Source organism: Halichoeres trimaculatus, unplaced genomic scaffold (assembly GCF_033239565.1).
Source record: "Halichoeres trimaculatus isolate MK-OKI-2021-1 unplaced genomic scaffold, fHalTri1.1 fHalTri1_scaffold_9, whole genome shotgun sequence".
In the NCBI taxonomy this organism is placed as follows: domain Eukaryota; kingdom Metazoa; phylum Chordata; class Actinopteri; order Labriformes; family Labridae; genus Halichoeres; species Halichoeres trimaculatus.
In genome coordinates, this window is record NW_027437188.1 from 10,740,707 (window position 1) to 10,758,189 (window position 17,483).

Here is a 17,483-nt window from a genome sequence, read left to right on the forward strand (position 1 = left end):
TACATAAAATATTTTTTAAGTGCATTAAGTCTTCGGAAATATAAACATTTATCTGGACCTAACTAACTGGTCGTGTCCTTCCGCGCAGAGCTAGTGTGCTCCGTCCCCCCTCCTCCTTTCAGCTGTAGGGAATGTAAACAAGCTATGCTTTGGGCACCGGTTGTAGCCTCGTGTAAGTTTGATCAAGTATCGTAATTCTTTTGTTTGTACTCTAAGGATTGTGAGGCAGCGTAGGAAATTCAAAATGAGTGACTATGACAGCGACGATGAAGTTCCATTCACTTTGGAACCAAAAGGATACCTGTATGAACCGGAGCACACAGAAGAAGAGCTGCTACAGATGGAGACTGAAAGGAATACAGAGGAAACATCCTCAGAAGGAAGTGAGGGTGTGAGTGTACATCAAAGACGCCCTGGCCACGGGGTTCATCCATCCCTACTCCTCTCAAGTGGGTGCGGGGTTCTTCTTCATCAAAATGAAGAATTCCTCCCTCCGTCCGTGCATTGATTACGAATCATTACTGTCTTGTTAGGTATCATTACTGATGAAGTGTTCAGGTGCATCAGTAGATGTATTTTAGAACTTGTGCTTTATTTTAAAATTCAACTGCCATATCATGTATTTTTCTGTTATTTATCAAAATAGTATTCATTTCATTTTTTTTTTTCATTTATTTACTAATAACCCTTTTATAAGCTCCAACCCTTGGTCAAATCCACCAACATGACACCTTAATTACCCCAAACCAGTCAGAGCTGGTTTAACAAGCCAAGACTCCGCACAGCTCGGGTGACAACATGACCTCTGAGCCCTACTACCTAAAACACTGTGAGATCAACTGATTCATTAGATGGATGACAGGGACTCAAATTCAGTCTAAGCTCCAGAACTCCCTCACAAATGCTTGGGGAATTAGCTGTTAGGTAATAGACCACAAGGTTCAGTGTGCTCAGCTGAGTGAAGTGACTGTGGCAGTCTAATGCTTACTGAGGGAAAGGCTCGCTGAAGCTGCTTGTTTGCCTCAAAGAAGAATTAATGACATAAAATAAACGTCACAAGCTAAGAACTCAACTCCTGAGGAGAAAATGGTCCTGATATCAAGTTATATGACTTATGAACAGAGTCAATGCTTTCCTTTAAAAGCCAATGATGATATCTCATTACACTAAGTAATAGAAGATGATCCATGTTCCAGTCCAGGCGCCTTTGAGGACATTTCTTTGTCATATTTTTTTCTGAGAATGTAGTGTTGTACTAGTGCTGTATAGCTGCTATGGATGGCTGTGTGCGTGAGTTTGAGACGTAGGTTACATAGAAGGTGAGTGGGAGGCGTGCGCACCTGTGAGTGTGTCTTTGTGTGTGTGTGTGTGTGTGAGTGTGTCTTTGTGTGTGTGTGTGTGTGTGTGTGTGTGTGTGTGTGTGTGTGTGTGTGTGTGTGTGTGTGTGTGTGTGTGTGTGTGTGTGTGTGTGTGTGTGTATGTGTGTGTACGTGTGTGTGAACATGTGTGTGTCTGCTGCGTACATGATAAGTTTGAGGGAATAAACCCAAAGCTGTATGAGCCTCAGCCCTGGAGCAGCTAACTAGTTTCCCCTGTGCTTCCCAACCATGGTCTGGATAACAAGACAGGAAAGTTAACAGTAGCCTTTATAGGGAACATCAACCTTTATTCAGTAAAGAGTGTTGTCTGTGATATATCAGATTTAAACATATTACCTGAGATCAATAAATGAAAAGCCTTTCTGAACCAGCTGTAAAAAAATGCATATATGATGGGGTTCAGGGCAGAATTCAATAAACCCAACCACACCACTGTTTCAAACACTTCTGGGGGAACAGAGTAACCAATAAAAGGACCAATGAGGTTACACACAAAGAAAGGAGTCCAGAAAGAAAGAAAGGCTCCCAAGACTATAGCCAGAGTTTTAGTGGCTTTAGTCTGGCTTGTGTTTGATGGTTTGACTGAGCTCACACAGCCTGCTCTCTGGATGCTTCGAAACTGTTTCTGAGCCACCAACAAAATCTTTAAATACACACCGAGCAGGATCACTCCTGGCAGGTAAAAGGACAGAAAGGATGAGAGAGTAGACGACAGTTTGGTCTGAAACAGAAAACAGCCTCCTTCACATGCTACATTCTTATTATAAAACTCTTCAACACCCAGAACACTTAACTGAAAGAAAATCATCCCAAAGCCGGTTAAAACAGAGACACCCCAACTTACAACAATCATGACTAACACTGTGTTATCTGTTATTCTGCTTCTGTACAGCAGGGGTTGGCAGACAGCATAATAACGGTCAATTGATATGAAGCACAGATTGATGATTGATGCAGTGACCAACGTGACATTAGAGCTTAAAGAGACTTTACACAGGAAGTCACCAAAGTACCAGCAGGACTCCAGGAAATGGATCATCCCAGGGAACATGACAATCATCCCTACGAGCAGGTCAGACACAGCCAGAGAGACTATCAGGAAGTTAGTGGGAGTATGGAGCTGTTTAAAATAAGACACTGAGAGAGTGACCAAGAGGTTTCCACACACTGTCAGGATGATTACGAGCACAAAAAAGATGTACAGGACCACACGAAGGGGGAGGGGGTGGACAATCTTCAGGCATGAATTGTTTCTGGATTCAAAGCAGAACTCTGGCTCCATCTGTGTGAAAGGAAACCAGAACAAAACATCAACTTCTTTATCACAGTCAATAAAATGTTTCTTCACAAAGACGGTCACAGGAACAGGTGGGGAGCTGACATACTGTGGGAGGTAAAATGCTCTGATGATGCTGCTTTTCTGAGTGGAGAGGCTGCTCAGTTTGCACATGTACAGCTTCTCTGGCTCTTTACAGCAGGTTTCTACCAACACACTTTGAATCAGACTACCTGTACAGGTGGGCTGCCTCTGACACTCTGACTACATTATAGGGCTGGGCGATTATGGTAAAAACAAGAATCCTGATTATTTTAAGTGATATTGAAATCACAATTAGTATACACATTTATTTATTCAGAAACTTCACTACTGATTTAAACACAACTTTAAAGAACCAGCAAGTAGCACATACAGTATTATTGATACACATAAGTCACACACACTCGCTGTGGCTGCACATGGAACACAGAAGAGAATGAAGCACAGGAACTTGCATACATCTACACTGTGTGGCATATTAATTGTTTTTCTTCGATTATATTGTTTTTATGATTGTCAAATGGCAAAATTGAAATCACAATTAAAATCCAATTAATTGTCCAGCCCTATTACATTACCTTCATAATGTGCACTACTCATGAAACTATTCAGAGTCACACAAACAATCACTGACTGATGTCAATAAAACTCTACAAGCCCCGATGACCAGCTCCACTTCACAAACATTTCCTCTCATTTATCAACACAAACACTGTTCATAGATAACATTCAGACTGCACCATCAAACTGTCTGTTAGAGCACACTGAGTCACAAACACTCACCTTCCATCATGAGCTGAACAGGACAGACACCTGAGCTGATCAGGTGAGGTCAGCAGTGTGTGCTGAAGGAGCTCTGTGTCTGCAGCCTGAAGTCAGGAGTTAAATACTGACCCTCAGGGAGAGAGGATGGAGAGAGGATGGAGAGAGGATGGAGAGATGGTCCCAATGGAGGGCAACGCAGCCAGCCCTTCACCCTCCAACACCAGCCTTAGACGCCAGAGTTAACTTAAAAGTATAGACTGTTTAGGCCTTGGGGTGAAGTTGCACACACACCATGTGCTGGGTAAGAGGCCTGGTTTGATTCCAACCTGCAGCTCATTTCCTGCACATCATACCTGACTCTCTCTGTGTCCACTATTCCATCCTCTCTGAATAAATCAATACAGGTACAAAAACCTAATAATAAATGTTCAAAAAAGGATTTTAACGAAAGACTCTGAAAATAGTCTGATGAGAGGACTCAGACTAACAGTGAGCTGATGTTTTATAGAGACATTGTGTGTATAGATTTATTGTTTATTAGTTTATTTGTGTGTTGGCAGATTGAGTTATTGAACCAGGCCTGAGTTCTGGTGAGGGATTGTGGGTATCCAGCTCAAATGGTGTCCAGGAATTCAAGCTTCTCGTCCCCACATGGCCTGCTTGCACCCAACATGCAAGTCTTCAGTCACTTACTCAGCCTTCTGGTGACAAACCTGATTTATTGGATGGATTGGATAGCTTTAGACAGTCAGCCTGTTAGAGTTATGCTGAAACAGTCAGTCAGCGGCCTGTTTCCTGTCTGCAGTCACAGCAGGTCAACAACAGGCCACCTACAGCTGACCTGATGCTCCCATTTATGCTCTCAAGCTGAGCCGCCACAAGCAGGGACATACCGATTATTGCCTGGTCGATTATTGGAGCCAATATTCATCATTCTGAGGTGACATCAGCTGTTTTTTTTTCTTTGTTGAAGAAATCAATTTAAAACAGGTTATTTTAGCTTTGATGCAGCCCCACTTCTCTGTCTGCAGTCACTACTCTGTCTCCAGCATTGTCCCACCTACAGAACTATCTGATTGGCCACACAAAGAGCTATGGCTTGGCTAACAGCCAATCAGCATGCACATTGCCAACACACTGTGGAGGGGAGAAAAGAGGAAGCTCCAATATGCTCATCTATGTTTCAAAGGCAAGTTTAGGCAGCAGGCTCTCATGAAATTGTAATGAACATCCCGCTCCCAGTTTTTTGAGTTTTCATTTGATGTTACAAGAAATTCTGGGAGCAGTTTCATGAGCATATATTTAAATGCATCTAAACAAAGTTCAGTGTTGAACTTTTATTATTCAGAATTTTGATGCAAATATTTTCACTTTTACTGCAAATGAGCAGTGGCTCCAAATATCAGTTATTAGTCTCCTTGACTACTACAGTTGCTTTGCTACATTCCTCGAATCATCCTCAGTATTTGCAAAACAGCAAGTACATTTCTCAAAACAGTTTTTACAAATAACAAAACACCATGGATTACCTGCAAAAGCCAGTCTCCTTCTCAAAATTCTTAGTTCATCCTTCTAAAGTAAATTTCTGTGTGAATGAACGTGTTAGTCAGAATAACGAGTCCTCGTGTCAATGTGTATGGATAGGACAGTCAAAGTGCTGAGTCATGTTGTCAGTATAACAGTTTACTCTGGAAGGACGTTCTGATGCAAACTATGTTTTCAGTTTTGATGAGTTATTGCAAATTGTAAGTTACATTTTTATGTGTGTGGGAGATTGATTAAAAGAGACTGGACAAAATTATATCTTCTCTTTCACTATTTGTGCTGTAATTTGTTGACTGACCCCATCATTGCGATACAGAAAGAAAAAGAAGGCACTGCATAGCACAAAGAAAAATACAAAAACAAAGTAGAAATATGAACATAGAACAGTCTCTTTTGGGAAAACTGTTCATGCAGTAATGTGGGAATTACAGGTCAGAGCAGTCTTTCTCCTTCTGTTCCCGTTTGCTGAGCCACAAATTCTCATCCACATCACAACAAAGATCTTCTCTGTCTGCAAGAAGTCTGGATGATTGAGGACACAGTTGTTCTCCCAGCTTTTGGCTGCATCCTTCAACCAACCCCTGCCATTGTAAGCTTATGGTTGAGAACATGGTCCACAAGTGTGATACATCTTTATCACACATTCACACATTTCAGTTTGTTAGAGAAAGTCAAGATTTACAATTTACCAATCCAGACAGATTTAGAAAAAAAAAACATTCTAATGTAATTAGGTATGCACGATATTAGATACACAATATCAGTATCAGCTGATAAAAGCTCAAAAACACATTTATCAGTATCTGCAGATATGAAAATTTCTGCCGACAGGCACAGCCAATAAGGTGCTATTCAGTTAGGATTATTATTAATTTCCATCTGAAAAATAAGCTCCTTAAATAAAATGTAGCACTTCATTTATTTGCACTGCAGAGCTCTGTGTCTGTCACCAGGTTGTTACAGTAGCTCTAAAATAATCAAATGCAACTTGGTTATGTTTAAAAATGCATTGTACATTTAAAGTTCATGTGATCTAAAGAAATTATTTTTCTGTATTTCAATACTGAATGTCTTGAGTTAGAAAAAATAATACATTTCTTATTTATGGTAAAATCAAATGTTTTTGTCTTGTTTTATGTGTGTTTCTTAAACAAATAAGACCGTCACAATAAGAGTAACATATAAATTCCAGTACAGGATAGATTTAGCTTTCTTTACAGTGAAAAAAACAAACAAACTTGTGATAATCGGTATCGGTATTGGCCAAAAGGAGTTTCGATATATCGGCATATCAGATATCGGCAAAAATCCAATATCGTGCATCCCTAAATGTAATGTAATGTTATGAGCACTTGCTCAACCTTTTTGCATGTTAAGACTTATGAGATACTAATAACTACATGTTGTGGGGGTGTGACTATCAACAGAGACCCCTGATAATCCATTTTGATCAACTTGACAAAAGCAGTTGATAATCTCAGAAACAGCAGAGAGTTGTACATAATTATTTGCATGAATGTCCCAAACTGTCTATGAGTTGTTCAAAGAAATGAGAAACTGCTTTTGTTTGCACAAGTGACACAATGATGTGAAGACTGAACAAGGAGTTTTGAGAATTCCAATTCTGATCTGGGAAATGAACCAAAGCACTCGAGAAAAACTGTAAGAATCGATACCTGCCCTGAAAAAAACATACTAGTCTGTGTCTAGCAACAAGCAGCCATAAGTAGCCATAAGGAGCCATAAATAACTGCAAACAGCGACAAACAGCCTTCTGCCCTGTGTTTAGGCTTATTCCAAACTTTTCCTGGACACCTACAGGAGGGTTTTTCATTTCTACTCCAATGTTTGCATGGGTTTGTGTGTGTGTCTGTGTGTGTATGGAAGGGCAGGAGGTGTGGGGGTTTGACGTGTCCTTTGTTAAGTGAACACACATATCAGACACAGTCAGGATGTCTGTGGTCAGTATGTTGCTAAGAGATAGGGCTGACACCAGCAGAGTGAAGGACATGTGGATAAACCAGCGTCCAACAAAGCGTTGCCCTTCAACAGGAACGTTCTGTAAGTTTCACAAACAGGCCCAGAGTCACTTCATCATCAGGCATCATGCTTTCTACATCAAGCCCAACGGAAACGTATGTGTTTGGCATTAGACAGAAGTGTTTTGATCAAAAGTTAAGAGTTTAAAGTTTGTGAGAATGAACAACACAAACACTCATTAGAGGTGTGAAAGGTGGTCAGGAGGGATGCAGGTAGATGTCAACTCCTCTCCAGACTTTAACACCTTTAATAACTGGGAGCTAATTATCACCGGTGGCACCCACTCCTCGTCTTCCTCCTCCTCCCTTTTCTCGACCAGGGAGCTCATTATGATTACTACTTTCATCATCCTTGACTTTACAACTCAAGCTGCTGATTTAGAATAAACATGTCAGAAACTAAACCTGAAAACAGTTGAAAAAACAACCAAAAACACCTGAAGTTGAGACCATCAGTGTTACTAACTTCTTTAGAGAAGAGAGACAGAGACAGAGACAGAGACAGGGAGAGATCCTTAAAACTTAGAGATCCAGGCCCAGTCTGATATGCCAGAGTGACCACTATTCATTGATTAATATGCAGCAATAAACTGATGTTCCCTGTTCTGGGAGATGTTTTATAAATCTCACTCATCTTTGAGATACATCTATAACAGGTTTCAAACTGAAAGTCTGCTTTTATCGTCATATTCCTGTAGTGTGCTCTTCCTTCCATGAATCTGGTTATTATCATCACATTCTCCACGCTGTTATTCCAGGAATACACCAGATCCGTGTCTGTTCTGTCTCTGCTTTGGTGCATGTCAAGTCCGGCAGTATATGACCTCCAGACAGCTGGAGTCACAGACTGAGGAGTTCCCACATTCCCCAGCCCTATGATGTGGAGGGCAAAAACAACAGGCTGAAGTTAAACGTGCTCAATATCAATCTATAACTTCAATAACACAAATAATTTACTTGGTGTTGAGCTGCAATGAGAGGAAGTATATGCTATGATGACACTATGAAAATGTGTACTTTGTCAAATAAGGGTGTAGTCACACCTGGATTGTTTTGTGCAGTTGTTCTGAAACAATCCGCAGCCCCCCTGAAAGACCGGTTCATTTGTGCATATATGAACACAGCAATCACGCTCAAATACAGAACAAAACATGTGGGTGGAGATCGCCGAAAATAGGTGGTCTCGGCTCGCTTCCATTCGAGCCCTGTAGCAGTTCCTGTGCAGTGAGAACACAAACGCCACAGCAACCAGCAAAACTGACTTATAACTGTGGCTCATACTGTAGTGATGGGGGCAGTAATGAGCCTCAGAGTGAGGTCGGGACAGGGTGACCAGGTAGCTAACCAGGTGCACAGCATTATAGTCACTTTTTCTGCATCCTGCAAATTGAGACAGTTAGTGCGTCCCAAATCACATATTTCCATACTCAAATACTCAAAATTTTGAGTATACTGCTTCAAAATGAAAAACAGTATGCATAGTATGCGAGAAATGAGTATGCAAAAGTACCAGGATGATGTACTCAAATCGGCCCGGATTTTGAGTATGCAGCTGTGGACACTTAACGCACTCATTTCCTCCTCTGGCAGCAATGTATAAATGTAACTTATTGATGTTGTTTTTACACGTGTTGTTTCCACCAAGCACCATCATCTGTTGATGTTGTGTATGTGGTGTAACTTGTTTTTGTTTGTTTTGTTCTGCGAATGATAGGCTATGCCAGTGTTTATCAAATCTGGTCCTGGGGACCCCCTGCCCTGCATGTTTTAGATGTTACCTGACTCCAACACACCTGATTCAAATGATCAGCTCGTCATCAAGCTCTGCTCCAGCCTGATAACGAGCCATTCATTTGAATCAGGTGTGCTGGAGTGAGGTAACATCTAAAACATGCAGAGCAGGGGGTCCCCAGGACCAGGATTGAGAAACACTGGGCTATGCTAATGCTAGTTGAGCTAACAGCTATCTGGAATGCTAAAGCTCATTGGGCTAACAGTTACCGAGGCCCTAGCATTACCTAGTGAACCAGGTAAATATAATAACAAGCGGGTTAGACCCTGCACAGTGAATACATGACCAGAAGCACCACTCAGACATTTAATTTGTGGATGTATTTTAACTGCCGCAGTGCCCTGCGTAGCTCTCTCGGTAGCTTCAGTCAGCTGCATCAACCCCCATTAATAAACTCTACACCGCTGATCGTGGTATTAGCTGTGTTTAATATACTACTGAAAAGGCTTTGAAAATGGCAAATAGTGGCGGGAACACGCTGGAAGCCGGTCACAATTAGATGTAGAAGAAGAAGAGGTCGACATCATGTCATCATTCCCAGTAAGTACGGCACTCGGCAGTATGCGATTTGGGACAGCACTACACTCTCAAAATTTGCGCACTAAGCCAGTGAGTATGTAGTATGCTTAGTACACTCAATTTGAAAATTTTGAGTACACAGTATGGAAGTATGCGATTTGGGACACACTAAGAGTCCTGCAAATGATCATCTCTGTCTGTCCAAAGCAAAGGGCAGTCACCTTTTTCACAACTGACTTTTATCCATTACCTGAGAGAGGACTATCACCACAGCCTGTGTCCACTGCAAATTAATCAACATGTGGGGTCAGGAGCAGTGTTGTGCTCAAAGTTCAGTTCACACCAAAATAGATTGAACTTGTTCACAACCATAGTTAAACTCAACAACAACGTTTTTTCATCCGGCTTCACTTGAACATGTGACATGTCTAGTCCGATACATGACATCCCTCTTTTCTTTGAAATCAACTTGTTCACTTTACTAAATTGTACCGTACTTTACATCAGCGGTTGCTTAGCTTTAAAAATGATAATAATAATTTTTCTTTTCTAATATTTCCAACTATTTCACAATACATGTTCACATGTTGAATACATTTACTTCAACACAAAATCAAGCAGCCTGTCTGGTGCTCTTTTAACCCTTTGAGGTCTGGCCTCTGGCATATCTGGGGCCTTTATCTGATTAACTGGTGACAGGTAGTCCATGGTGGCTGAAGATTGACTCCAGACTGTCGATGATTTTTTCTGTACTTGTAGAGGTCAGAATATCATACTCATAGTAGCGACTGTAATAATCTACCACAACAATTAGCCTATACAATGGTTGGTTGGTAGTGGTCCAAGCAGATCTATAGCTGCATCCTGCCAGGGACCATCTGGTATTAGTGTGGTTCTCAGTGGTTCTGTTGGGTCGGGTCTGAACACAGTTTGACATCCATGACGTGGCTTACAATATTTCTTGGCTGCTTTGTCCATGCCAGGCCACCAAACCTTGTTTCTAAGGTGTTTTCCGTTCCCACGATCCCTCAGTGTCCTTCTTGAGCCAATACGAGTGCTCGTGCCTGTAGCTTCTGTGGCAACACAATGAGATTTCCTCTCAGAGCTATGTATCCCACAACAAAAAACTCACTTACAATTGGTTCATATAGTTTACAGGTCACCAGTTGCAATAGCCTTGCGCACCTCAACTAATTCTGGGCCAGTATGGGATGATAGTAGTAGTGAGTGCTTTATTGATAGATAGATAGATAGATAGATAGATAGATAGATAGATAGATAGATAGATAGATAGATAGATAGATAGATAGATAGATAGATAGATAGATAGATACTTTATTTATCCCGGACTTGCATCTTTGATCACCTTGGTGAGTGCTACCTTATCAAAGTAGGCTAGGCTACCAGCTCTGGCTAGTTCATCCTTGTTTCTATTCTTTACCAAAGTTGAATGTTGTGTCCTCTCTGGTCAGGCATTGTAGCGGCTTAGGCAGTGTTGCAAACTGTAATATAAATCTGCAACTGTAACCAACAAGTCCTAGAAAGCCCCTTACCTCTGAAGCGTTCTCTGGTTCTCTGGTCTCCATCACAGCTCTCACCCTTTCTTCTGTTTGACCAATACCTCTCTGTGTCAGAAGTATGAAAATCAGGCTGTCCATGTTGAACTGGCAGTTTTGTGGATTTAGTGTTAACCCACATTCTGAGAGTCTCTGAGTGACGGCGTGCAGGCACTTGTCCTGTGTTTCCTGGTCTGGCGCGTGTACTATCTCGTCATCTGAGATGTTCTCAACACCACCAATGCCCGCTTGTGCATTGGCTATCATGTTGGTATTGCTGACTGGATGACAATACCCCGAGTATTTCTTTTGAGTGTGGGGTCAGTTCTAACTGATGGTAACCCCATTTCTGTCATGGTTCCTCCCTCACTCCCTAGTGTTTCAGTTGTTTTCCCCTCCCTTGTGTGTGTTGTTTTTTTTCCCCTGGTCTGTCTGTCTGTCAGGGCGTGGCTTCCTGCACTCTCTGGTTGCCTGTCTCCTCCACACCTGCAACTCATCCACCTATCAAGCTCCTGCAGTATATATAGCCCTGCTCCTCGACCAGTCTTCGCCTGAGTGTTCAGTGCAACTCGTGGTACCAGCCTTAGTCTAAGAATTTTTCAAAAGAAACTTTTCGCATTCATCCTGAGATCAACTCTGTTGCTAACTCCTGGTTTTCATTTTTTGTCTCAGGATCTCACCTCACCCTGGATTGAAGTCTGTTCTGGCCCACCTGCCCTGCTCCACCAAAACCTCAACCTCAGATCCTTTTGCTTCAATAAAACTCGAATTCAGTCTTCAGAATTGCTGTCTGATTTTTTGGGTACTGGAAAGATACTTTTTGACAGAACACTCAGGCCAACATGGACCCAACAGAACAGGATCAGGAGACTGACACCTATACAGCATTAGTCAGTCAAGGAAGATTACTGGGACAACATGAACAGGCTCTTCGGAATCTCACTGAGAATAACCAAACTCTGGTAACTCAGATTGCACAATTAACTGCTCAAGTTGCCATGTTAACTTCTCATCTCACCCAATCAGCTGCACCTGCACAGGCCACCGGGCCCGTGCCTCCTCCTCCCCCAGTGGCTCCTCCAAGCAGAGAATCTTATGTTCCAGACCCTGAACCTTTCTCAGGCGAATTGGATAAATGCAGGGGTTTTCTGCTCCAGCGCTCCTTGGTGTTCAAACAGCGGCCTCAGACTTTCCCTTCAGATCAATCTAAGGTATACTACATCTTGGGACTATTGAGAGGGAGGGCCTTGGCTTGGGCAGAAGCAGTAAATTCCAACCAGTCTGTGGTCAACCTGTCCGTTGAGGATTTTACTGCTATGATGAAATCAGTCTTTGACCATCCAGATCACAGTGGAAATGCTGCTAAACGTTTGTTAAATCTTCGCCAGGGATCTAGGAGTGTGGCTGATTATTCTGTGGAGTTCAGAACTCTGGCGGCTGATTCCAAGTGGAATGACGAGGCCCTACGAGGAGTGTTTGTAAAGGGGCTCAATGAAAGTTTAAAGGATGAACTGGCTTCTCGTGATGAACCTACTGACCTAGATTCTCTTGTTTCTCTCGCTATCAGGCTTGATAATCGTCAGCGAGAACGGCAAAGGGAGAGGGCTGGACGATCAAACCAGTCAGGTGCCTCTCGCTCCTCCACACCTCATCTCTCAAGGGCAGTAGTTCAAACTTCTCCAGTAGCCCAAGCAGCAGCTTCTCTTCCTGAAGAGGAACCCATGCAATTGGGTCGAGCTCGCTTAACTCCAGCAGAGCGACTCCGTAGAATAAGTTCGGGTGAGTGCCTTTACTGTGGAGAATCAGGTCACTTTATCGCTTCCTGTCCAGTGCGCCCAAAAGACCAGGCTCACCAGTAGTAGTGGGGTCATTGGTGAGCCAAACTGTTTCCCCATCTCCAAGTAAACCAAGGATGCAAGTTCAAGCCACCCTTTGTCATGGACAGTTTTCCCTGCCTCTCCAAGCTTTGATTGATTCAGGTGCTGAAGACAGCTTTTTAGATAAAGAGGTAGCCCTTCAGTGTGGGATCCCCTGTGAACGCTTACATGCCCCCATCAGGGCCAGTGCACTTAATGGTAGTTTTTTGGCCAACGTAACCCACCGCACAGTTTCTGTACCCCTGGTTTTGTCTGGCAATCACCGTGAAAGCATTCAGTTTTACATAATTACCTCCCCTGAATCTCCCCTTGTGCTTGGTCATCCCTGGTTGAGGAAACACAATCCTCATATTGACTGGAGGGCTGGAAAAATTATAAGCTGGAGTCCTTTTTGCCACTCAACCTGTTTGCAGTCAGCTGTGCCCCCGGCAGAGGTCACTGTTGCTCCCACCAGCCAGGACACTCCTGATTTGTCCACTATTCCTCCTGAGTATCATGACCTGAAAAAGGTTTTCAGCAAAGACTTGGCCCTCACCTTGCCCCCACATCGCCCCTATGATTGTGCGATAGACTTGCTCCCAGGAGCTCCTCTCCCCACCAGTAGGCTTTACAACCTATCACGCCCTGAGAGGGAGTCTATGGAGAGGTATATAAAAGACTCACTGGCTGCAGGCCTGATTCGACCTTCCTCCTCCCCTGTTGGTGCAGGGTTCTTTTTTGTTTCTAAGAAAGATCGCACCCTTCGTCCCTGTATAGACTACAGAGGGCTCAATAACATCACGGTAAAGAACAAGTACCCTCTACCTCTCCTGAACTCAGCTTTCGAGCTTCTCCATGGTGCAACACACTTCAGTAAGCTCGACCTCAGAAATGCATATCACTTGGTGAGAATCAGAAGTGGTGATGAATGGAAAACTGCTTTTAACACACCCCTGGGACACTTTGAATACTTAGTCATGCCTTTCGGACTCACAAATGCCCCAGCAGTGTTTCAGGCTCTTGTGAACGATGTTCTGAGGGATTTCATTAACCGCTTTGTGTTTGTCTACCTTGATGATATTCTCATCTTCTCCCGAGACAGGTCTGAGCATGTTTCCCATGTCCGCCAGGTTCTCCAAAGGCTCCTGGAGAACAAGCTCTATGTGAAAGCGGAGAAATGTCAGTTTCACGTCAGTACCGTCAGCTTTTTGGGATTCATCATTGAGAGCGGGCAGGTGAGAACTGACCCTGAAAAGATCAGAGCAGTGGCAGAGTGGCCAGAACCCACTAACAGAAAACAGCTTCAAAGATTTTTGGGTTTTGCTAATTTTTACCGCCGCTTTATCAAGGATTATAGTAGGGTTGCAGCTCCACTCTCATACCTCACTTCCCCCAACATTCAGTTTTCCTGGACCACAGAGGCAAGACAGGCCTTCTCAAAGTTAAAAGAGCTTTTTACATCAGCTCCCGTTTTGGTCCAACCAGATCCCTCCCTCCAGTTCACAGTTGAAGTGGATGCCTCTGACACTGGGGTAGGAGCTGTTCTCTCCCAGCGCTCTGGCCCTGACCAAAAGCTACATCCATGTGCTTTCTTCTCTCGTCGCCTCTCCCCAGCTGAATGCAACTATGATGTTGGAAACAGGGAGCTACTTGCGGTCAAACTAGCCTTGGAGGAATGGAGACACTGGCTTGAGGGGGCAGAACAACCTTTTGTGGTCTGGACAGACCATAAGAATCTAGCCTATATCCAAACAGCTAAACGTCTTAACTCCCGCCAGGCTCGTTGGGCACTGTTTTTTGGTCGCTTTAACTTCATTCTCACCTACAGACCTGGTTCCAGAAATGTCAAACCTGATGCTTTGTCCCGCCAGCACGTTTCTGAGGAATCACCCTCCAGCCCTGACACTATCCTCTCCCCCTCCAGTGTTGTGGTGGCAGCTGTTTCCTGGGAGATTGAATCTGTGGTGAGGGAGGCTCAAAAGAATCAACCAGCCCCAGGTAATAGCCCACCTAATTGCCTGTTTGTGCCTGATTCAGTTCGTTCCCAGGTTCTTCAGTGGGGACACAGTTCCCGGTTTGCCTGTCACCCAGGCATGAGTCGTACCTTGTCCCTTCTAAAGAGACATTTCTGGTGGCCTACCATGGATGCCGATACCCGTGCCTTTGTTGCAGCCTGCTCTGTTTGTGTTCAAGGAAAGTCCTCTCACCGCCCTCCAGCCGGCCTCTTACGCCCTCTGCCTGTCCCTCGTCGGCCCTGGTCCCACATCGCCCTAGATTTTGTTACTGGACTACCCCCTTCACAAGGTAATTCTGTCATTCTCACTATTGTTGACAGATTCTCAAAAGCAGTTCACTTTGTAGCTCTGCCCAAACTACCATCAGCCCAAGAGACTGCGGACATCCTGGTTCTCCAAGTTTTTCGTCTTCATGGCATCCCCCTGGATATCGTCTCTGATCGAGGCCCTCAGTTTATATCGCAGGTTTGGAAAGCATTCTGTAAGGCACTTGGGGCTACTGTAAGTCTTTCCTCTGGCTTCCATCCACAGACAAATGGCCAGACAGAGAGGGCAAACCAAGATCTGGAAGCAGCCCTCCGATGTGTTTCTGCTACCAATCCTTCTTCCTGGAGTTCCCACCTTTCCTGGATAGAATACGCCCATAACACCTTAACCAGTTCTGCCACAGGTTTGTCCCCATTTGAAGCATCTTTGGGTTATCAACCACCTCTGTTTCCCTCCCAGGAGGATGAGATAGCTGTTCCCTCTGTTCAAATGCACCTACGTCGCTGTCGAAAGATCTGGAAAGACACACGCTTGGCTCTACTTCGCTCCGCTGATCAGAACCGGCACATGGCTGACCGACACCGGACCCCAGCCCCAGAATACAAACCAGGTCAGAAAGTTTGGTTGTCTTCCAAAAATATTCCTCTGAAGAGTGAGTCTAAGAAGATGTCACCTCGTTACATTGGCCCATTTGTTGTGGACAAGATAATCAATCCATCTGCTGTGAAACTGAAGTTACCAAAAGCTATGAGAGTCCATCCCACCTTCCATGTTTCCCAGTTAAAACCAGTCTTTTCAAGCCCTCTCTGCCCTCCTTCCGATCCCCCTCCACCCGCCCGGATTGTTGATGACCACCCAGCCTTCTCTGTGCGGCGCCTACTGGATGTACGTCGTCGTGGTAGAGGTTATCAGTACCTTGTAGACTGGGAGGGTTATGGACCAGAGGAGAGGTCTTGGGTACCTCGATGCTTCATTATGGATTCCCGGCTTGTCAGAGAGTTTCACCGGGCCCATCCTGATAAGCCTGGAGGGTCGCCAGGAGGCTCCCATTGAGGAGGGGGTACTGTCATGGTTCCTCCCTCACTCCCTAGTGTTTCAGTTGTTTTCCCCTCCCTTGTGTGTGTTGTTTTTTTTCCCCTGGTCTGTCTGTCTGTCAGGGCGTGGCTTCCTGCACTCTCTGGTTGCCTGTCTCCTCCACACCTGCAACTCATCCACCTATCAAGCTCCTGCAGTATATATAGCCCTGCTCCTCGACCAGTCTTCGCCTGAGTGTTCAGTGCAACTCGTGGTACCAGCCTTAGTCTAAGAATTTTTCAAAAGAAACTTTTCGCATTCTTCCTGAGATCAACTCTGTTGCTAACTCCTGGTTTTCATTTTTTGTCTCAGGATCTCACCTCACCCTGGATTGAAGTCTGTTCTGGCCCACCTGCCCTGCTCCACCAAAACCTCAACCTCAGATCCTTTTGCTTCAATAAAACTCGAATTCAGTCTTCAGAATTGCTGTCTGATTTTTTGGGTCCTGGAAAGATACTTTTTGACAATTTCAGATCTAGCTTGCTAAATACAGCTGTGCCATTCATACTTTGGAGTATTTTATCCACAGTTGGAATTTGGTATCATTCTTTCACAATCGCCTCATTTTCTTTTCTATAATCCAAACACATTTAGATGTCTGGTCTCGTCTGGTCTGGGGATTATAACCACCGGATTTACCCAGGGAGGGGGTCAACAATGTCCATGTCCATTAACTTTTTGGTCTTTTCTTTTTACATCTGGATATTGCTGTTGGAGTGTGCTTTTAATGTCTGTAACAGCTGAGACATTTTCACCTTTTTTCAGCACTCCCAACTTCACAGTTGTGATTTTTTTTTTCCCCAAAAAAGTGGTTCATCATTGTTTTTAATCACAATGAATTCTGCCTGTTTGCCCTGTTATTAATTTTGATTTCACACTGAAATGCCCCTTTACATGGTCATGCCTGACTGGATCAATATGGATATAAAAACTTTTGTTCCTTTGGCACATATGAATAACATTTTATGTTTTCTCCCTTCAGTCTGTTCCATATATTTTCTCCCATCACATTGCTTGTAGCACCAGAGTCTACAAACATTTTTAAGTTAGCTTCACCTACACAAAAGGTAAGTCTTTTAGAAATTTCAATTTCATCCTCTTTTACCACAAATGTCCCATTCTTTTTGTTCTATTTCAACATTGTTCACATTTTTTAAAATAAATGTATATGTTTGTGAGATACATTTTTGAGAAGTCTTTTCCATTACATTTATGGCATGTTTGCCGGGCATTTAGGATCTTTTCCCATGTGACCCGTGTAACCTCATCTGTTACATTTCCTTTCTTTTTTTCCTTCTTCTTTATTTCTTGTGTTTCCTGTTGGTCTTCTGTTCTGATAACCTCCCTTTTGTGTGACA

At 43.6% G+C, this 17,483-nt stretch overlaps 1 protein-coding gene across 1 annotated transcript; it reads right to left on the reverse strand.

Annotated features, from left to right (window-relative positions):
* Window positions 1–1,665: 1,665 nt before the first annotated feature.
* Window positions 1,666–11,180, reverse strand: LOC141797824 (trace amine-associated receptor 1-like). Its single transcript, XM_074679508.1, has 2 exons — window positions 10,911–11,180; window positions 1,666–2,661 (listed from the first exon to the last, which is right to left on the reverse strand). Exons 1-2 carry the CDS (start codon window positions 11,178–11,180, stop codon window positions 1,666–1,668), a joined length of 1,266 nt encoding a protein of 421 aa, XP_074535609.1.
* Window positions 11,181–17,483: the final 6,303 nt, after the last annotated feature.